The sequence below is a fragment of the Dipodomys merriami genome, unplaced genomic scaffold (assembly GCF_024711535.1).
Source record: "Dipodomys merriami isolate MVZ:Mamm:240054 unplaced genomic scaffold, mDipMer1.0.p SCAF_316, whole genome shotgun sequence".
Classification (NCBI taxonomy): Eukaryota; Metazoa; Chordata; class Mammalia; order Rodentia; family Heteromyidae; genus Dipodomys; species Dipodomys merriami.
In genome coordinates this window covers 1,165,263-1,186,521 of record NW_027204671.1, presented here as the reverse complement: position 1 = coordinate 1,186,521, position 21,259 = coordinate 1,165,263, and the positions used below count along the sequence as shown (strand labels likewise).

At 54.6% G+C, this 21,259-nt stretch overlaps 1 protein-coding gene across 1 annotated transcript; it reads right to left on the bottom strand.

Annotated features, from left to right (window-relative positions):
• Positions 1 to 9,011: 9,011 nt before the first annotated feature.
• Positions 9,012 to 21,222, bottom strand: LOC138841336 (mitochondrial ribosome-associated GTPase 2-like). Its single transcript, XM_070042028.1, has 7 exons — positions 21,187 to 21,222; positions 17,019 to 17,227; positions 13,149 to 13,296; positions 11,161 to 11,276; positions 10,516 to 10,734; positions 10,230 to 10,368; positions 9,012 to 9,507 (listed from the first exon to the last, which is right to left on the bottom strand). The coding sequence occupies exons 2-7, from the start codon at positions 17,220 to 17,222 to the stop codon at positions 9,113 to 9,115; spliced, it is 1,221 nt and encodes a 406-aa protein (XP_069898129.1). The 5' UTR covers positions 17,223 to 17,227; positions 21,187 to 21,222; the 3' UTR covers positions 9,012 to 9,112.
• Positions 21,223 to 21,259: the final 37 nt, after the last annotated feature.

The following is a 21,259-nucleotide window of genomic DNA, read 5'->3' as shown; positions in this document are numbered from 1 at the left end:
TCCCTGGGCAGGAAGTGGCTCCTCAGCCGGTGCAGGCCTCCCTGCCATTACCCAAATTGCTCCATTGTTGGCTGTGCGGCTGTGCACCTGCTGACAGCAGACAGCAGACAGCGCTGCGCTAACCTGTCATTAAGTGCCTGGGTCCCACCTCCTGCAGGCGGGAGGACCACAGAAGGCTGGGGGCAGCTGGGCAGTTCCCACTGCCCCGGGCCTCCAGGGGGTCACGTTCTCCCCACCGGCTCCTCCCCCGCCTGCCTCACCGGTGCAGGGCAGACACAGAGCTGGGGGAGGCTGGACGCAAGTTCCAGGCCACACGTGGCTGTGTGGCCTAGGGTCCCTCGGTGCCTGGGGCCTCCTGTTCCCCCCCCCCCGCCCGGTGCAGGCATGGGGCTGCACTGGGGACATGTGGCGGGGGGAAGCTGAGCAGGGTTCTGCGCCTGCCTGGGAAGGATTGCCACGTGCTGGTCAGGAGGAATGTGCATGGACCACAACAGCAAGGTGACACCACATCTCAGACCCCATTCGGATCCCTGTCTCCAAACGCAAATAGTCCTCCAGTAGAGAGGCTCTGGGATTTCCGTTTTGCAGATGATGCTCCTGACCAACGTCACATAGGAAGATTCCCCGTTACCAATAGTCACCGTGACCCCCAACCTCATGGAGACAACTTATTTGGCACACAGTTTCAGAGAGGAGAGGCCGCCGTGGCAGGGAGGGCGTGGTGGAGCGGAGGGCTCACATTACCTTCACCTGCCAGCCAAGAGAGGAGGTGCAGGAGGAGCCTGGAGAGATGCCGTCCTCCAGGACACGGTTCCAGGGGCCACCTTCCTCCATCGATTATTACTGTGTGTGTGTGGGGGGGGGTCTGTCTGTCTGTCGTGGGATTTGAACTCTGGGCCTGGGCACTGTCCCTCAGCTCTTCAGTGCAAGGCTAGCGCTCTACCACTTGAGCCACAGCATCACTACTGGTTTTCTGGTGGTTTATTGGAGATCAGAGTCTCATGGACTTTCCTGCCCGGGTTGGTTTTGAATCGTGATCCTCAGATCTCAGCCTCCTGAGTAGCTAGGATGACGGGTGTGAGCTACCAGCGCCCAGCTTTCTTCCTCCAGCTAGACCCAACTTCCCATCTTTTACCCGTCCAATACTGCTATCCAGTGAGGGATGAGCCACTCATTAGGTGAGAATGACTCTTATTTTTAGGTTAGTCACGTCCCAAAAGTCTTGCAGCTGGTAACAAAGCCCTCACATTGCTCAAAAGTTTAAATTCAGTGTGACATTGTCCAAAAGCAATGTACTCTTGCTGGGCGCTGGTGGCTCATGCCTGTAATCCTAGCTACTCAGGAGGCTGAGATCTGAGGATCACAGTTCAAAGCCAGCCTGGGCAGTAAAGTCCATGAGACTCTCATCTCCAATAAACCACTCAAAAACCAGAAGTGGTGCTGTGGCTCAAGTGTAGAACACTAGCCTTGAGCTGAGGAGCTGAGGGACAGTGCCCAGGCCCAGAGTTCAAGCCCCATGACCGACAAAAAAAAAAGAAAAAAAAAGAAAAAAAGAAATGTACTCTTTACCTGACTTATGTACATCACCTTTATAATAACAATAATAATTTTTTTTGGGGGGTCCGGTCATGGGGCTTGAACTCTGGGCCTGGGCGCTGTCCCTCAGCTCTTCAGTTCAAGGCTAGTGCTCTACCACTTGAGCCACAGTGCCACTTCCAGCTTTTTTTTTCTGCTTATGTGGTGCTGGGGAATCGAACCCAGGGCCTCATGCATGCAAGGCAAGCGCTCTACCACTGAGCCACCTTCCCAGCCCCACAATAAAAAATTTTTTAAAGTCTAAATTCAGGGCTGAAGGCCTGGCTCAAATAGTAGAGCACCTACCTAGCAAAAGCTCCTAAGTTTAAAGCCTAGTATCATCCAGGTGGCCAGTAACTCACACCTGTAATCCTAGCTACTCAGGAGGCTGAGATCTTAGGATTGCAAAGTCAGCCCAGACAGAAATGTCCCTGTAAAGTCTCTGTAAGACTCTTATCTCTAACCACTCAAAAACCAGAAGTGGAGCTGTGGCTCCATTTTAGCAAAAAGAGCTCAGGGACAGCGGCCAGGCCCTGATGAACTCATGAACAGCCCTGTGGCTGACCAAAAAGAAAAAAAAAAAAAAGTGCAGTATCATTAAAAAATCAAGTCCAGCCAGGCATTAGTGGTTCATGCCTGTAATCCTAGCTGAGATCTGAGGGTCACAGTTCAAAGCCAGATCAGGTAGGAAAGTCTGTGAGACTCTTATCTCCAATAAACTACTTAGAAAAAGCTAGAAGTGGTGTCATGGCTCACATGATAGAATGCTAGCCTTGAGCATAAAGAGGCTCAGGGAAAATGTCCAGGCCCTGAGTTCAAGCCCCAGGACTGGCAAAAAATAAATAAAAATTTAAAAAGTCCAAATTCATAGTCTGCTTTGAGACTCAAGGCAAACACTTAGCTGTAGATCCTGTTAGATATAAAACAACATACTTCCAGTACACAGTGGCCCATTCTAAAAGGGAGAAATGAGTTAGGAGGGAAGGATGGGGCCCAAGCAAGACCAGGACACCTGGCGTCCTAAAACCAGTCTTAGGCTCAAAACTTCAGGGTCACACATTAGGTTGGCCACTCACTGCTATGTTGGGGGCCACACAATGAAGGGCGGAGAAAGATTTCTTCCTGGCATGAGCAGCCATGTAATGAATCAGTCAAGTAACACATCGGCTGTCTTCAGGACACCGGCATGAGCTGGAGGTTTAAACAGACAAAGAATTGGAAGCAAAGGTGAGAGAGGGCTGCATGATGCATCCCAGCTTCCAGGCGCTTCCTCAGCCTGTGTGGTCAGAGGTGGCCAAGTGACCTGACTGTCCATCGTAGGATCCGGTCGGGAGCTCAGGTCACTGGCTCTGCTGCCCAGATCTGTCCTCACAGGTGGCACTGGAGCAGGCGGCCGGGACCGCATCGCTGCGTGGCGCGGCAGTCCCAGCGCTCCGGTTCAGAGGTCACCGCGTCACAGTTGCGGTGCTGCATCCCCTCACCTGGTCTCCGGCGGGACCTTGGGCCCCGATGAGGAGCTGCCAAGGTCCGCTGAACCACGTGTTCAAGATCCATGTCACCCCTCAGGGTGCATGCTGTGTGCATACTCGTATTCAGTGCAAGCCTGGTCTTCTACTATGGTGGAATATGCACACTTTTAGGCGCCTGCTCTATCTGCTGCAGTCAAGTTCACGGTGGAATATGCACACTTTTCGGCTCTATCTGCTCCAGTCAAGTCCACGGTGTGGCGTAGCCGCCACCACGTCCTTTTGGGACAATTCTCATCTTCCAACAGGCACCTGCGGCCCATTGTGCACCGGGTCCTAGCGGGCTCTCCGCGCGCAGCCGCAGCTCACCTCTGAAGACACGGCCATCCTCCTGCCCTCGCGGGCCCTCTGCCTGTGGCGGAGGAACCCAGCCTCTCTCCAGCTCCAGTACGGCACTTCATGAATGCCACATAAACAAGCACAGCAGGGCACCTGCAGACGCTGCCGTGCTGCTCGCCCAGCTCCCAGCCGCCCGCAGAACGCAGCTCGCTGAGCTCATTCCCGCCGCTGTCTAGCGGCGCCTCCCTCTTGCCTCCAGCTGTGTCCCAACCATTGGACATCTTAGCACATGCTCAGCACGTGTGTGTGAGAGCAGGGGCCACTGTCCTCAGCGTGGGCACGGACCTGCATGGTGAACCCGGGCCACAGTGGTCTCACAGGCCAGGCTCAGGGGCACGCAGCCGCAGCGGTGCCTGTGCTGCGAGGGGCCACGTGGCGGGCTGGCTTCGGCTTCGCAGCTAGGAGCGCCCATGGGGTGTCTGGGAAGGGCATTTGGTCACAAGCTCAGCATCAGGAAGCTGTGGCATGGGCGTGCCCTCAGTGTACCCGGGGACCCGTGGGCAAGGCAGCAAGGGCCGGGAGGCAGAGCTGTGAGCGTATGAAAGTGGGGGGGGGGAATTCACCACGTGCAGGCTGGGCAGCGGCCATGTGGGGTTCAGCACGGACGGTGCGCGGGCACTGGCTAGATGGCTGGGCTCTGGGTGGCTCTGGGGCAGAGAGAAGTAGAAGACTCGTGGCTGTCACCCGGTGCAGGTCACAGTATACACACCACGTGAGAACGAGGAGGCAGGGCAGAGCTGAGTAACACCCCCAAATCCTCGTCCTTCCAAAACTTCAGGAGTAAGCCCCATTGGTCCAAGTGGCCGGATAAGGACCTGGACGGAGAGTGGCTCTAACGGCTGGCACACTTAGGAAGAGGCTGAGCCACCACAGGGGTATGGCCAGTTAGAGGCACACCTGGGATAAAGCAAGACCTGCTCTCAAAAGAAGGGGGGGACAACAGATGGGCATGGAGGGAGATCGTACAGAAAGTGAGTCAGCCACAAGCCAAGGGGTCCGGGCTGCCAGACACTGGGCAAGACAGAAAGAACCCTGAAAGCTGGGGACGGGAATGCGTCGCTGGGGCTCCGGGGGAGAGACAGCTTCTGCTGTTTCATGCTTGGACGGCCCTCTCCACCTCCACCGGGGAGCCAGCTAGGCACGGCCTTGGGTCTGGAGAGCAGACGGAGAGCCGCAAGGTCCTCCCAGGCCTTGGGGGCGCCGCCCCCCAGGGCAGGGCCCGCTGAGGGCACCCGGACACCCAGGATGGGAGGCAGGGCCCACTCCCCAGGAGCAGCCATGGCGCTGCGGCTGCCGGGCAGCTGGATCACAAGCCCTGGCTCACGCAGCAGCACATGTATCAAACCAGGAACTGTGGTCCCGCTCCCGCTCCCATCTGCGGAGGTCAGGGGACTCCCCTGGTGTGGGCCAGGATCTCATTTCTCTGGAGCCCTGTAGGGCCCTTGCTTTCTCAGGCCTTTCATATAAGTCCCTGGAAACACAGCAAGTGTGTTTTCCTCTGTGTCCATCCACAGGAAAGCAATAGAGTAGGTGTGAACCTCTAGGCACCAAGACAAGGGAAAGTGGACAAGAGCCCAAACCTAGAACAAGTCATGTTAGTGAGGTAAGGCGAGCTCAGAGACACGGACAGTGGGTGTTTCTCTCCTATGTGGAAGCTAGATCTAAAATACACTGGGACATGATCAACTGCACAGGACTCTAGGAATTCACACCCAGTGAGACCAAGGAAGATGCTCTTAGGAGAGCATCACAAAGGAGCAAGGCCTCTGTGCCTCTAACCGTAGAAAATAATATTTATTGAGGGCTGGGAAGGTGGCTCAGTGGTAGAGCGCTTGCCTTGCATGCATGAGGCCCTCGGTTCAATTCCTCAGCACCACATAAGCAGTAAAAGCCAGAAGTGGGGCTGAGGCTCAGGTGGTAGAGCACTGGTCTACAGCTGAAGAGCTGGGGGACAGCGCCCAGGCCCAGAGTTCAGGCCCCACAACTGACCAAAAAAAAAAAAATATATATATATATATATATTGAAATGAACTCCAGGAAATGGAAATAAGAGGTTTTTTCTTTGCTTTGTTGGTTGTGAGGCTTGAACTCAGAGTATGAGCCCTTTCCCTGAGCTTTTTTGCTCAAGGCTAATGCTCTACCACTTTGAGCCACAACTCCATTTCTGGTTTTCTGGTGGTTCATTGGAGATAAAAGTCTCACAGATAGTTGTGTGCCAGTGGCTCACGCTTATAATCCTAGCTACTCAGGAGGCTGGGATTTGAGGATCTTAGTTCAAAGCCAGCCCGAGCAGGAAAGTCCATGAGACTCATCTCCAATGAACCACCAAAAAACCAGAAGTAGTGCTGTGGTTCAAGCGGTAGAGCGCTCACCTTGCGCTGAAGAGCCGAGGTACAGTGCTCAGACCCAGAGTTCAAGCCCCATGACCAACAGAAAAAAAAAAAAAAAGTCTCATAGACTTTCATGCCCCAACTGACTTTGAACTGTGATCCTCAGATCTCAGCCTCTTGAGTAGATAGGATTACAGGCGTGAGCCACCAGTGTCCAGCATTGCTTTTGTTTTGTTTTCTTTTTGTTTTGTTTATCTGTGTTGGAGAGAAGAAGGAAGGCACAGAAATGGAGGGACAAAGGGTGAACAAATATAGCAGCGGTACTAGACACTATGTAGAAAATGAACTATACAACTTGTAGGCGGGGACAGGAGGGAAAAACTGGGAGAGAGCCAGGGAAGGGATGACATTGTCCAAAAAGAAATGTACTCATTACCTGACTCATGTAACATCGCCTTTATAATAACAATTTTAAAAAGAACCCCAGCAAGCTAGGAGCCGAGCTGGTAGTAGCTGTGAAGTGCTGAGAGCAAAGACACCCTGTGTCCTGGCACCTGGTTAGACCTGACGCTCGGCTCCTAGAGCAGGTGGTGGGATCTGCAGTGAAGACTCCAGCCTGAGGGAAAGCAGAGGGCAGAATGCTGGCAGACTTAGAGACATCCTTATTCTGGGCCCAGGCCCCTTGCTTCAACCCTGCATCCAGAAAACCCAGGTCGGATGACCTCTCCCAGCAGATGGTCCACAGAACCACTGGATGGTGACTACCCACAGGGCAGATGCACTCAGCCTGGAGACCCAGCGGCCCCCGGCTGGGGCGGCACGACCCCACAGGCCAGGGCTTGTTGCTGGACGGCAGCTGCGTGCTACCTGCCGGGTACTGGCCTGCATCCCGAGAGAAAAGCCACCAAGAGAGGCCGGCCTGCTGAGGGCCTATGGGGACAGATGTTGCAGGCCCAGAAAAACTGCCGACGCAGACTGCAGGCAGCACAGACCTCAGGCCACTGTGCCGAGCGGGGGTGCTGGCCCACCACGGGACAGGTCAGCCATGTCCCAGATGGGCACTAGAAAGACATCTCCGTGGAAATGGCCTGGAGAACGGGCAGCACCGCTGCTCACAGGAGGCGGGCAGCGTCGCCGCTCAGGGCTCAGGGCTGCGAGCACCACCTGACTTTACAGCCTCCGAGGAAGAGACGCGAACGTACCCAGAATCTGTTACGGTGCCTCGTTCGTTCCACAAAGAACTGTTGCATTTCTTGGGGTCAGGTTCTCTGAGGCCACGGGGGACAGCCCGGAAGCAAAGCCATACTGCGGGTCCCAGTCCCCGCTGCCTATGGCCGTCCCTGAGTTGGGAAGGCAGGAGGCACGCCCGCGGGGCATCAAGTGGACCCTGGGGAGCAGGGGATGGGCAGGTGGGGTTTCCCTCTTGGAAACTTGCTAGGTGGGCAGGGGGTGCTGTACCTCCCGAGTTGTACCCCCCATTGGTCCGTTTTAGAAGGGAGACTTCATCACGTGGGAGGCACTCAGCCTGGAACCCACGCTTGGCAACTCCCTAAGCTGAGGCAGCCGGAGACACAGCTTTCCTTGTTGGTGCTTGCAGCTGTAGAGCCCGACCGCGCTCAGCTCACTGATGGGCGCGGCGCTCCTGTCACTGGCGGTGTCCTGTCCGTCCCTCGGCGACCTCGGTGGCGTGTGTGGTGAGGAGATTGCGGGCAGGGGCTGGTGAGTCCAGGACAACACTGCGACCTGCGTGTCAGGAGGCAGGGCGGCCGCGGCGGCTGGGGGTGGGCAGGGCGGGCCGGGGTCAGGCGGGCGGGCTGAGTGCCCCCTCCCCAGAGCACGGGGCGCACAAAGATGAAAGCGGGGGATAATTAATGCTCTCAGGCCTGGCTTGACGACAAACCCTTTGTGGCGGCCTGAAAGAGAAAGCAATAGACGCCAGACCCACCCCGGCCTCTGGAACACCAGGACCTTTGAAATCAGAAGACATTAAAATAAAGCTCGGGGTAAAAGGACCTGGTGTTCTAGTTGCAGATTTGATGTTAGATCAAAACTGGATTGCTCCTGAGAGCTGAGGCGCCGGCTTATTATTTGAGGTAGCCCAAGCTCAGTACACACAAGGACCAGCCTCCTGGGGCACGCCTGGTGGCGGCCTGCCCAAGACCCCGGTGGCCAGCTTTCCCTGTGGTCCGCGTCTCCCCAAAGGTGGAGGGTCTCCGTTTGCACTTGCACCCTCCACCTCATTTCTGAAGGCCCTCAGGGACCACAGAGGACCAGGCTGGGGGGCGGGGGGGGGTAAGAGGGTGCAGGTATCCTTGTCCAACGCTACCTGTGGCCACCCAGGCACTGGGTACAAATCCCTGAGCCCTGCCAGGGACAGAGTCCCTTCCAGGGAGCCCAGTGTTGGGTGAAGCACGCTGGCTCCAGGCTGCAGCTCCCCTGGGGAGGAAGGCTAGCATCCTCCCTGGGGGCTGGGGGGTGGGGTGGGGTCTGAGAAGCAGGTAGAAGGAAAAGAGCAGCCTCCACCAGGGGCTCGTCTCCCGCACCCTCACCCTGCCCGGATTCACGGCTCATGTCAGCTTCAGTTAACAACCCGCTCCCGCAGGCCTAAGCGGAGCCAGGAGCTGCGCCTGCCTGGATCGGATATTGGGTGCACTGAGTCGTGAAGCCCTGAGGCTGCTTTGGCCTTCAGCTCCGAGCTCAGCTCAGTCGGCGTTCTTGGAAGGAGTTAGTCCTCACCGTTCCTCCCACTGGTGCGCGGGGAAATCGTGCCAAGGTGCCCATGGCACCGACCGACACCAAGAAGCTGGTACTTGGCTGCTGCTCTGCTGGGCTGTGCCTGCGTGGGGATCAAAGGCTGAATTGCCAAAAGCACTAATGTGCTGGTGAGCCCGGGTCTGGCCTCTTCCGCTGCGCTCGTCCGGGCCTGCGCTGTATAGTGGCAGCGGCGGCGGCAGCGGCGGCGGCAGCAGCAGCAGCACTTGCTAACCTCAGCCAGCAGCCTGGCCCTCCTCCTAATTAGAGGTGTTAATTAGCACAAATGAGTCAACCTCAGCAAATTAGTCAGCGAGGCCGACAGGTATGCAGAGCACTTGGGAACAGACCGGGTGTCAGGCACTGGGAATGTTTTGCCATCTGAAGGAACCCTTGGCCACGGCAGGTGGGGGGGTGGGGGTGGGACAGGACACTTTGCCAGGGGAGCCCCAAGTCGGTGGGAAGTCAGAAACACCAACAGTCTCAAATGTTTACAAGCACTTCTCATGCATTCGAGGCCGCCCACGTCTTAGGTCTGCCGTGCCTTCTGCACAAGCTGGCCAGCCCTGCGTCAGCCTCTGGCCCCGGGCTCTACCACCGGAGAGGCCGGCGGCCCTGCCCCAGCCCTGCCTCCAAGTGGGCGCTGTGCAGCTCCTTCAGCCGCAGCAGCAGCTGCTCCAGGTTCTCCCCGGTCAGGGCCGACAGGGCGATGACCCCCTGCCCCAGGCGGGCTTGGAGCTGAGCCAGATGGGCTCGGGCCTGCGGGAGGTCAATCTTATTTGCAATGATCTGGTGAGGTCTCGTGGACAGGCCTTCTTGGTACTTCTCGAGTTCATACTTCAAATCCTCAACCTGAGTCCACGGCTCTGGCAGAGAAAGATCCACCACGAACAGGAGGAAGAGGCAGCGCTCGATGTGCCGCAGGAAGCTGAGCCCCAGGCCCTTGTTTCGGTGGGCGCCTCGGATGATGCCTGGGATGTCGGCCACTGTGGGACACCAGAGTGCACAATCATGGCCAGGGCTGGCTCCTGGATGACCCTAAGCCGGGGGCGGAGGGGAGAGGCCCAGCCCCCTCCACGCCGATCCCTGCGTTCTCCAGACCCTCTCAGGAACACCCTCATCTCCAGCAACTCCTCCACCCTGGGTGACTTAGCACCTCAGCCTGCGGTGCACAAAGGCTCTGGGGTACTCGGATCAGGCTAATGAGGAATACTGAACACCAGCCTGTCTTCTGGCTTCCAACAGGATTCAAAAAAGGGGAAATGGCTTCCTGCACTCTATGAATAATTTGATTACCGATAAAAATCATTATAGAGTACTTTGCAAATATAAAGTGCTATACAAATAACCTTACCAGCAGGCTTACTATTTTTAATGGGTACATTATCTTCTGGAAAAAAGTTTTCTTCTCTCAAAATGGTGCAGGGAAAGCTTTTTAAATCGCATGCAGTCTGCGTGGCCGAGGCTGCTCAACCCCAAGACGAGCAGAACCTGCGGGAGGAGCAGCCCCTCCCAGGGCTCCACATCGGAGCTCCTGTTTCTGAGACGAAGCTAAGGGTTCCTGTGTGGGGGTGGGGGCTCCGAACTTTGATACAGATCGACTAAAATACTTTCAATAAGGAAAACACACCACATTTTAAGCAGGAAGCTGAAGTCAGGAGTTACATAACGACTCCCCTGCTTCCCTCTGGGATTCTGGGAGCTCTACCTGCTAACTGCTGGTGGTCTTCGTAGTGGACGATCCCCACGTGGGGCTTCAAGGTGGTGAACGGGTAGGAAGCCACGGCAGGCTTCGCGTTCGAGATGGCTCGGAGCAGTGAGGACTTGCCCGCATTGGGGAACCCAACCTGCAAGGCAAAGCAAAGGGGGCGCCTGCGTGAGCCAGACGGCTGGGGGCGGGGCTGAGCAACAGGGCACACAAGCCCCTGTGCCAGCCACAGCACCCACGATGGCGACTGGAGGGGTGAGCACACAGCTGCAGGGGCTGGACCCACCATGCCAGCGTGGGCCACGGTCTTGAGCTCCAGGGAGAGAACGCGCTCCTGGCCCGGCTGTCCTGGGGTGCACGTTACAGGAGCGCGGTTGTCATTGGCCAGGAAGAAGCGGTTGCCTTTCCCCCCTGCCCCGCCCAGGGCAGCGATGTACTCCTCTCCCGGGCTTGACAGGTCGGCCACGACTTCTCTCCCCTCCTTCACCAGCGTGCCCACGGGGACCTGGAGAGCGGCAAGTCATCGGGGGGCCAGGGAGGGCAGGGTGGGGTACTACAGCCCCTTTCCTCTCAAGCACAGCAGATCTTAGGGGTGCTCGCCCTGTACAACACACTCCATGTATCGTTCCCCAGATGCGAAGTTGGCCAGGTGTCACGACACTGACCTATAACCCCAGCGACTGGGAGGTAGAAGCAGGAAGACCCCAAGTTGAAGTTCAGCTGGGCTACATAGTATGGCTACCTGAAAACACAGACTGACCTGCCCAGGTGGCTTTTTCAGTGTTTCTAAAACTTGGAGCTCAACAGAAGCATCGGGGAAAAGAGCCCTCACAGGGCAGGAGCGCATGGGCACCGGTGCAGCACCCCAAGACCTCACAGGGTCAGGCGCACCCCAGGACAGAAACGTCCATGCCTCCCCCACCTGGCTTACCTGAACGTACAGCACGGCACCACCCCGGCCAGAGCAGTTGTTGCTGCCACCATCTTCTCCAGCAAAACCCCTGTACTGGAACAGCACTGAGGACAGGGACTTGACCTGCTGGTCAACTAGAGCGAGAGCAGGAGCTTTCAGTGCCTTTGTGTTACCACAGAGCCTATCACCCACTACTCAGGAGGCTGAGATACGAGTTTGAAGCCGGCCTAGGCAGGGAAGTCTGTGAGACCCATCTCCAACTAAGCACCTCAAATCCCAAAATGGAGCTGTGGCTCAAGTTGGAGAGGCTAGCTTGGAGCACAAAGGATCAGGAACAATACCCAGGCCCTGAGTCCAAGTCCCAGAATCAGCCCACATGCAAACGTGTACACGTGTGCATGTCATACATGCGTGTGCACACACAAATGCTCAAAGCAGAACCAGAATCTTAAGAATCCTCAACTGTGTGTGGAGATGGGGAATTGAGCTGTAGCAGAGATTTCCAACTAGCAATGTGATTTCCTTCAGAAAACACTGTCATTTCTGAAGAGTTTGAAGTCACTCACAATGCCATCAATTAAAAAATAGCAGTGCTGAGTTTGGTGGTGCATACCTGTAACCCAGCCCTGAGGAGGCTGAGGCAAGAGGATTTTGAGGTTCAGGGCCAGTGTTGGCTTCACAGCCAGACCCTGTCTCAAAAATGGAACCACGCCAGGTGCCAGTGGCTCACACCTGTAATCCCAGCTACTCAGGAGGCTGAGATCTGAGGATCACAGTTCAAAGTCAGTCTGGGCAAGAAAGTCCATGAGACTCATCTCCAATAACCACCAGAAAACCAGAAGTGGTGCTGTGGCTCATGTGGCAGAGCACTTTTCTTGAGATGAAGAGCTCAGGGACAGCACCCAGGCCCAGAGTTCAAACCCCACAAAGTCAGAACCAAGTAAAACAAAATGCAGTATGTTTTTGCTGCACTGTACTGTGCACACGTCTGCTCCCACCTCACTTAGCATGTGAGGCTGATCGTGTGCTGAGCGCAGCGTTCGCTGGGATGGTAACTGAAAGTCTCGCCCTCTGACGTCTCACACCATGTTAGGTTGTTTTCCTGAGACTGAGACACAAGGACGCATGTTTTCTGTCATATGCAGAAGCTAGATCTAATAAACACGGAAACACGATCAATGCTACAGGTCTCCAGACATTCATGCACAGTGAGACCAAAGGAGGATACGAGGTGGGGAGCATGCAGGCGCAAGGCCTCTGTGCTCCGATCACATGAAATAACAGTTATCAAGATGAACTCCAGGAAATAGAAACAAGGTTTTCTTTTTGGTGATTTTTTTGTTTTCTTTTTTTTTTTGGTCTGATTTGTTTATCTGTCTTTGGGAGGGGAAGGGGGCACAGAAATGGAGGGATAAAGGATGAACAAATGCAGTACTCACTAGACACTGTGTTGAAAATGAACGATACAATTTGTGGGTAGGGACGAGAGGGAAAAACTGGGAGAGAACAAGGGAAGGGGTGACACTGTCCAAAAAGGAACGTACTTGTTACTGATGTATGGAATTGTAACTGCTTTGTATATCACCTTTATAATAATGTTTTTTTTTTTTAACAAAAACCCAAACAACTCTTGAAAGCATTCAAAGTTGTAGTTACTTACTTTCGTGCTGTTTACGAACATCCAGTTACAAAAATGGAATCTACACATCAAACTATGGTGTGCATGTCGTACTGGGGCTTGAGCTCAGGGTTTGGGTGTGTCTCTGAGTGTTTCCGGTCAAAGCTAGTGAAAAAGCTAAAGCTCTACTTCTGGCTTTTTTGATGGTTAATTGGAAGTAACAGACTTTCCTGCCTAGGCTGGCTTCAAGCCCTGATCCTCAGATTTCAGCCTCCTGAGTAGCTAGGATTACAGACGCGTGCGGTTTTTAATGCAGAAGTACATCAGGACAAGAAGGTACAGCTGGGATGTGTGCAGGCTCCTCCCCAGCTGTCCCCAGGGTACGTGCCTCTCAGGATGACGTGGCCACCATTGCCGCCATCCCCACCATCGGGGCCTCCGAACTCCTTGCGGGGCTCACTGTGGAAGCAGCTGGCACCAGAGCCTCCATTTCCTCCACGGACAAACACTCTGCGCTGGTCCACGAAGTGTCTTTTCTACAGAGAGCACAGGGTACCATGTGAACCCCCAACAGAACACACAGTCATTTGAAATATGCCTTCTTCTATTAAACTCAGAAGCTCATGCTAATTACTGATCTTGACTAAAACCCAAAGATAAAAACAGTGGGCGTTACATAGTGAGTTGGAAGCTAGCATGGGCTGCATAGCCAGACAATCTCTACAAACAGAAAAGCACTGCCCACAGGTCACTAAAATTGCAGGCTGAATGGCATGAGTGCAGACACAAAGTGGGGCTGGTAGAGAAAACATACTTCAAGGGGCTGGGAAGGTGGCTCAGTGGTAGAGTGTTTACCTAGCATGCATGAAGCCCTGGGTTCGATTCCTCAGTACAAAATACACAGAAAACGCTGGAAGTTGTGCAGTGGCTCAAGTGGTAGAGTGCTAGCCTTGGGCAAAAGAAGCTCAGGGACAGTGCCCAGTCCCTAAGTTCAAGCCCCAGGACTGGCAAAAAACAAAACAAAACAAAAACCTCAAGAAGGGCGTGGCATTTCTAACTGGAAGGAACATGGCCTGTTTGGCAAGCCCTCTTTGAACAGGGCGAGCGTCTACCTGCTTTCAACTAAAACACACTGCTAAAAATACAGGCCTGTCTTTACTAACGGCAGGGTGTAACGGAGCGTGGCAGGGCTTGAGGCAATCCCCACGCTTTCCACGATGGACAAAGAACCTTTTCTGTGGCCTGACACACTAGCGCTCCGCTGTTAAGCACAGCACAGCAGACAGAGTCTTTCTAAGCTCGGGTTTATTTTGGTGGTCCTGGGGCTTGAACTCAGGGCCTGTGTTTGCTAGGCAGGCCTCTCCCATTTGCACCATGCTTCTTTTCTAGCTGAGAGTCCTGCTTAGAGATTTCTTCTCAGGCTCTGAAAGCAGGCACAAGCCAGCTAAAGAATCAGAACTCATTACTAAATAAGTATTGCCAGGTGCTGGTGGCTCACGCCTGTCATCCTAGCTAGTCAGGAGGCTGAGATCTGAGGATCGCGGTTCAAAGCCAGCCAGGGCAGGAAAGTCCGTGAGACTCTCATCTCCAATAAACCACCAGAAAACCGGAAGTGGTGCTGTGGCTCAAGTGGTAGAGTGCTTGCCTTGAGTTGAAGAGCTCAGGGACAGCACCCAGACCCTGAGTTCAAGCCCCACGATCGACTAAATAAATAAAAAAATTTTTTTTAATTAAAAAAAATAAGCCAGGTGCCGGTGGCTCACACCTGTAATCCTAGCTACTCAGGAGGCTGAGAGCTGAGGATCAAGGTTCAAAGCCAGCCGGGGCAGGAAAATCCGTGAAACTCTTATCTCCATGATTTTTTTTTTTAGTCATGGGGCTTGAATTCTGGGTCTGGGCCCTGTCTCTTAGCTCTTCAGCTCAAGGCTAGCACTCTACCACTGGAGCCACAGTGCCACTTCTGGCTTTTTTCTGTTTATGTGGTGCTGAGAAATTGAACCCAGGTCCTCATGTATGCTAGGCAAGCACCCTACCACTAAGCCACCTTCCTAGCGAGACTCTTATTTCCAATAAACCGGAAGTGGTGCTGTGGCTCAAGTGGTAGAGCACTCACCTTGAGCTAAAGAGCGCAGGGATAATGCCAAAGCCCAGAGCTCAAGCCCCACAACCGACCAAAACAAACAAACAAAAACCAAATAGGCCAGGCTAATAATAAATATCAGTGCATCTTGTGAGTTCAGCTGTAGGCACAGTGTTCACACTGGAGCAGTACACTTGCTAGTTTTTCTTTTTGCAGGAGGGTTTGAACTCAGGGTCTACCATGTTAGAAAGGTGCTCTACTGCTGAGCCATCCCTCTGACCCATTTTTTTGCTGGCTACTTTTGAGATGGGGTCTTGCTTTATACAGGGCACCTGACTGGACTGAAAGCCTCCTGCATTAGGCTTCTGATCATGTCTGGGATGACAGGCATACACCACTTCAGCTTCCTTATATTGGGATGGCATCCTGCAGATTCTCTGCCCAGGAAGTGTGAACCTGTCAACCTCAACTTCCCATGTAGCTCAGGATGACAGCTATGTGCCACTGCATCCAGCAGTGGGTTGAAACAGTTTTTACTTTTTTTTCCTTCTTGTCAGTCATGGGACCTGAACTCAGGGCCTGGGTGCTGTCCCTCAGCTCTTCAGCCCAAGGCTAGCACTTTACCACTTGAGCCACAGCACCATTTGCGCTTTTTCTGCTTATGTGGTGCTGAGGAATTGAAGCCAGGGCCTCATGCATGCAAGGCAAGCGCTCTACCACTGAGCCACCTTCCCAACCCCGAGACGGGGTTTTTCTTGTGATTTTTTTTCTTTCTGGCCTTGAACTATGACTGTGATCCTCCTGTCTCAGCCTTCCAAGAAGCTAGGATTATAGGCATAAGCCACTGGGGCACCCAGAAAAGCACCTGCTTCTTTTTTTTTTGGTCCAGTTGTGGGGCCTGAACTCTGGGCTTGGGCGCTGTCCCTCAGCTCTTCAGCTCAAGGCTAGTGCTCTACCACTTGAGCCATAGCACCACTTCTGGCTTTTTTAAAATTTTTTCTTATGTGGTGCTGAGGAATCGAACCCAGGGCCTCAGGCATGCAAGGCAAGCGCTCTACCACTGAGCCACCTTCCCAGCCCCAGCACCTGCTTCTTATAGACTGGTACAGGAGACAAGCATCTAGGCCCTGGTGGCCACCGTATCCCTCGCTGAAACTCTTGGCATCTGTATTTCCATCCAACAGGGGAAAAGGACTCTGATTTATTCTTTTCTTAAGAAGATACAGTCTAGGAGCATATTCAGTGGTACAGCATTTATCCAACACATACAAGGCCCTGGATTTAATCCCCAGTACCATTAAAACACACACACACACACACACACACACACACACACACACACACACACGAGCAAAATAACCTGTGTTTTAGGAGTCTTCTACACTTGCACAAACCTTGAACTGCTGGCTCAAAGCTCAATGTGTAACAGGAGACAAGCGGAGTGACTGCAGGGAGACAGAACTTAGGTTCGAGGCTAGCCGGGGGATGAGGAGCCTATGGAAGCCTCAGCTAGCTCTCAGCCCTGACAATGCTCATCTGAACAAAAAACAAGGGGAGCCTTCACATGGAGCTTCTGGAATTGGTCAAAGAGCACCATGTTTTCAATAGGTTCTCATCAACAGAAGAGAAACTTACTGTAAAGGCTGTAAAATCTGTACAACCAAAGGCCTCCTTTCCAGAGGTCTGAAACTGGAACTATTCATACATACTAAAGAAATACCTAGCCAGGCTCCAGTGGCTCATGCTTGTAATCCCAGCTACTCAGGAGGCTGAGATATGAGGATTGCGGTTCAAAGCTGACCCCGGGCAGGAAAGTCCCTAAGACTTGAATAAATTACCAAAAAAGGCCAGCAGTTGAGCTGTGTCTCAAGTGGTAGAGGGCTAGTCTTGAACAAAAGCTTGGGGACAGTATCCAGGACCTGAGTTCAAGCCACAGGGCTGACAAAAGAGAAATACTGGTATGCCAGGTGCTCAGCTAGTGACAAATGACTGCCGCCTAAGGGTCGCGCAATGCCGGGCTTCGGAGGCCTTGGCCTGCTGCTCCTTGCACCAGCATGACTCTGAACACAGGCCCTGGCTCAAGAAGCTCCAGGCAGCTCTTGGCAGCAGTGAGGACACAGGATGGAGAGCTAGAACCCACAACAGGAGAGCCAGTGGTGGCCCTAGGCTTCCACTCACCAGTTTCTTCTCAGAGAGTGGCTTCTTCCCAGGAGGCTCCGGCTGCTTGGCGTGGTCCACAGAGCCCACCGAGAGTGGCCTGGACAAGGCCTGCTTTGGAAGGAGTTGGCCAGGCTTAAGACCAGCCCAGGGGCATGAAGCCCACTGGGCCACGCCCTCCAGCAGGGGGCAAAGGCTGGCTGAGGAGAGCCTGGCAGGTATCATGGCTCCTAGGAAAAGTCACATGGCATGGTGAGACACCAACTCACAGAGACCAAAACCAGAGCCAAGTGCCCAGTCCACAGCAGAGGCTGGGTGTGAGTCAGAAACAAAGGAGTGCATGGATCAACCCTGCTGACCTGAGAACGAAGCGCCCCCTGGAGCCTATTAAACTATTTTTGAGTTGGGGTAATGTCTCTTATAGTAGATTTACGTTATTAAGTCTTTCATAACATTGGATGGATTGCCCTGGGAAATGTCAAGTAACTTCCCAGGAAAATCTTCAGAAGGAATCTGAACCTCAAGTACCATCTCTTTTTTTTTTTTCTTTTTGGGTCCGGTCATGGGCCTGGGCGCTGTCCCTCAGCTCTTCAGCTCAAGGCTAGCGCTCTACCACTTGAGCCACAGCACCACTTCCGGCTTTTTTTTTCTTTCTGCTTATGTGTTGCTGAGGAATCGAACCCAGGGCCTCATGCATGCAAGGCAAGTGCTCTACCACTGAGCCACTTTCCCAGCCCCAAGTACCATCTCTTTAACACGAGATGAAAACACCATTTGCTTAGTATTACCAAGTTCTGTTTTGTTTGTGCAGTCCAAGGCTGCCACCCTGGAGTATGGGAGTACTAAGCAAGGGCGCCTGAGCACCCAGACTTTGGACCCGGAGCAGCTGCACATGCCGCCTCCCGACTCACCGGGAAGTGGACACGCTGGCTGAGGCTGACACCTGGGGCGCTGCACTGCGATGTTTAGTGCAGGGTCTGCTAACTTCCAGTCCCTTGGAATTTCCCGAAAGAGACTTCCCGCTGGCATTGGGTGAGGATGGGTCTACAGAGGCCAGGCCTTCCCCCTGGTGACAGCCTCCAGCAGAGGATGCTAGAGGCCACAGTACCCAGTCATGCCCATGTGGTAAAGCTGGCACGGAATCCTTTACCACAGAGCCTGGAAAGCTCTCAGGCTGGTGAGCGAAGATGGGACACACTGAAGGTCCTGCAGGCCTGAGCTCCTGATGGGGCCCCAAGCCTGCTCGCCCGTCCAGCCCTGCCGGTGCCTGTCCAACAAACGGGGAGCCACCAAGAGGGTTTTTCCCAGCAGGAAAGTCCACATGCCAACCACGCACGCACACTTCCTTCCTCCACTGAATGTCCCTTTCCTTGATCCTTTGACCCTGACGCTTGGCAGGTTACAGTGCACTCCAAAGGAACCTCCTCCTTCCTGCCAGACCTGTGACAGGGCTCCATCAAGCCACCCCTGCAGGTGGCTCCTCTTGGGTGGCCCGTGTGCCCTCTGAGCACTAGCCTGTAGCAGACAGGCATCTCCAGCTGTCAGCCTGTCTCCAGGGAACCTTCTCAAGTCATGTGGGACCTCGTTCTGCATGAACCACCAGTTTGTTCATTCATGTGCTCATGGCTTCTTGGTGTAGTCGATGAACTATTATCGTTCTTTTCTTTTAGGAAGTACTGGGGGGTTGAATGTAGGACCTGGTGCTTACAAAGCAGGCATTTTACCAAGTGAGTCACAACCTTTGCCCCTTTTGCTCTAGCTATTTTTGCAATTTTTAATTGTTATTTTAAAGGTGATGTACAGAGGGGTGACAGTTACATGTCAGGTAAAAAGTACATTTCTTTCTTTTTTTTTTTGGTCCAGTCATGGGGCCTGAATTCTGGGTCTGGGCGCTGTCCCTCAGCTCTTCAGCTCAAGGCTAGCACTCTACCACTTAAGCCACAGCGCCACTTCCAGCTTTTTTCTTTTTGCTTATGTGGTGCTGAGGAATTGAACCCAGGGCCTTGGGCATGCAAGGCAAGCGCTCTACCACTAAGCCACCTTCCCAGCCCTTCTTTTTTTTTTTTTGCCAGTCCTGGAGCTTGAACTCAGGGACTGGGCACTGTCCCTGAGCCTCTCTGTGCTCAAGGTTAGAACTGTACTGCTTGAACCACACTGCCACTTCTGACCTTTTCTGTTTATGTGGTACTGAGAAATCACACCCAGGCATTCATGCATCTAGGCAAGCAGTCTACCACTAAGCCACATTCCCAGCCAAGAGTACATTTCTTTCTTTCTTTTATTTTGGGTCCGGTCATGGGGCCTGAACTCTGGGCCTGGGCGCTGTCCCTCAGCTCTTCAGCTCAAGGCTAGCATGCTACCACTTGAGCCACAGCACCACTTCTGGCTTTTTTTTTGCTTATGTGGTGCTGAGGAATTGAACCCAGGGCCTCATGCATGCAAGGCAAGCGTTCTACCACTGAGGCATCTTCCCAGCCTCAAGAGTACATTTCTTTTGAGACAATGTCACTCCCTTCCTCTCTCCTAATTTTCTTTTTTTGGGGTGGTGGTAGTCATGGGATTTGAACTCAGGGCCTGGGTGCTGTCCCTGAGCTCTTTCACTCAAGGCTAATGCTCTACCACTTTGAGCCACAGCGGCACTTCTGGCTTTCTGGTGGTTAACTAAAGAGCCTCACAGACTTTCTTATTTTTAGTCAGTCGTGGGTCTTGATCTTAGCCTGGGTGCCGTCCCTGAGCTCTTCAGCTCAAGGCTAGTGGTCTACCACTTGAGTCACAGTGTCACTTCCAGTTTTCTGGTGGTTAACTGGAGATAAGAGACTCATGGACTTTCCTGCCCAGGCTGGCTTCGAACTGTGATCCTCAGATCTCAGCCTCCTGCGCAGCTAGGAATGACAGGTGTGAGCCACAGGGCCTAGCCTAGCTAATTTTTCTTTTTAAAAATAGGATCTATTGCCGGGTGCTGGTGGCTCACGCCTGTAATCCTAGCTACTCAGGAGGCTGAGATCTGAGGATCGCGGTTCAAAGCCAGCCTGGGCAGGAGAGACCGTGAGACTCCTATCTCCAATAAACCACCAGAAAACCGGAAGTGGCGCTGTAGCTCAAGTGGTAGAGCGCTTGCCTTGAGCTGAAGAGCTGAGGGACAGCTCCCAGGCCCAGAGTTCAAGCCCCACGACCGACAAAAAAAAAAAAAAAAGGATCTATTGTTTATGCAGAGACTAGCCCGGACTATGATCCTCCTATTTACACTTTCTTATGGAGCCGGGATGACGGACACATGCCCCCATGCCCAGCCCTCATTGGTTAAGATGAGAGTCTCTTGAACTTTTGACAGAGCTTTTGCAAAGTCCAGTCAGGAACAGCACTCGTGCGTGGTAAGGGCTCCACACCAGACCCTGCCACTGCGGTTCTAGAAAACGTTAAGTTCCTGTGTGCTGGCCCACAGGATAATGCCAGGAACCTCATCTGCATGGCTCCTGTAGCTGAGGATGCCTTCCTCGGAGGGGTCGTGGAGGTGCACAGGCTAAGCGGGGCCCTTGCGGGTCTGGAGCCGAGGCCAGCCGGGGCTGTCGGTTCCTTGGAGCAGGCGGAAGGACACGCAAGCGCGCCTTGCAGTGAGACTCGGCATCCAAGAACCCAGGGCTGGGAACAGGAAAAGCAATCGGGACACTGGGTCGAGCTCAGGCCCCGGCACTGGCACCGGCCCGAAGCCCGCCCCACCGCGGGCTGGGCTGGGCTGGGCCCCGGGCTCCTCCGTCCCGCCCCACCGCGGGCTGGGCTGGGCTGGGCCCCGGGCTCGGCCGTCCCGCCCCACCGCGGGCTGGGCTGGGCTGGGCCCCGGGCTCGGCCGTCCCGCCCCACCGCGGGCTGGGCTGGGCCCCGGGCTCGGCCGTTCCGCCCTACCGCGGGCTGGTCTGGGCCCGGGCTCCTCCGTCCCGCCCCACCGCGGGCTGGGCTGGGCTGGGCCCGGGCTCCTCCGTCCCGCCCCACCGCGGGCTGGGCTGGGCCCCGGGCTCCTCCGTGCGCGGCCGTCCCTGCACGGCAGGCGCAGGGAACGCAACTCCCGGGGCGTCCTCGGGGCTGAGACCACGATCGACAGCGACCCTGCCGGGCGCCGCATCCCCGCCCTAACCCGCCGGGCCCTGCCCGCCGTCCGCGCCCCACCGCCCGCGCCCCGCGCGCCCGCACCCACCAGCTCCGAGCCACGACTTCCGGGACGCCTGCCGCGGCCGACTGCTTCCGGGGCGGACCTGACCGCGCCTGCG

Coding starts and splice junctions, on each gene's coding strand:
- LOC138841336 (XM_070042028.1), bottom strand. CDS start 17,222: ATGATACCTGCCAGGCTCTCCTCAGCCAGCCTTTGCCCCCTGCTGGAG. Junction 11,277..13,148: donor TGGCCACGTCATCCTGAGAG/GCACGTACCCTG, acceptor CTCTCGCTCTAG/TTGACCAGCAGGTCAAGTCC. Junction 10,369..10,515: donor CCGTGGCCCACGCTGGCATG/GTGGGTCCAGCC, acceptor TTTGCCTTGCAG/GTTGGGTTCCCCAATGCGGG.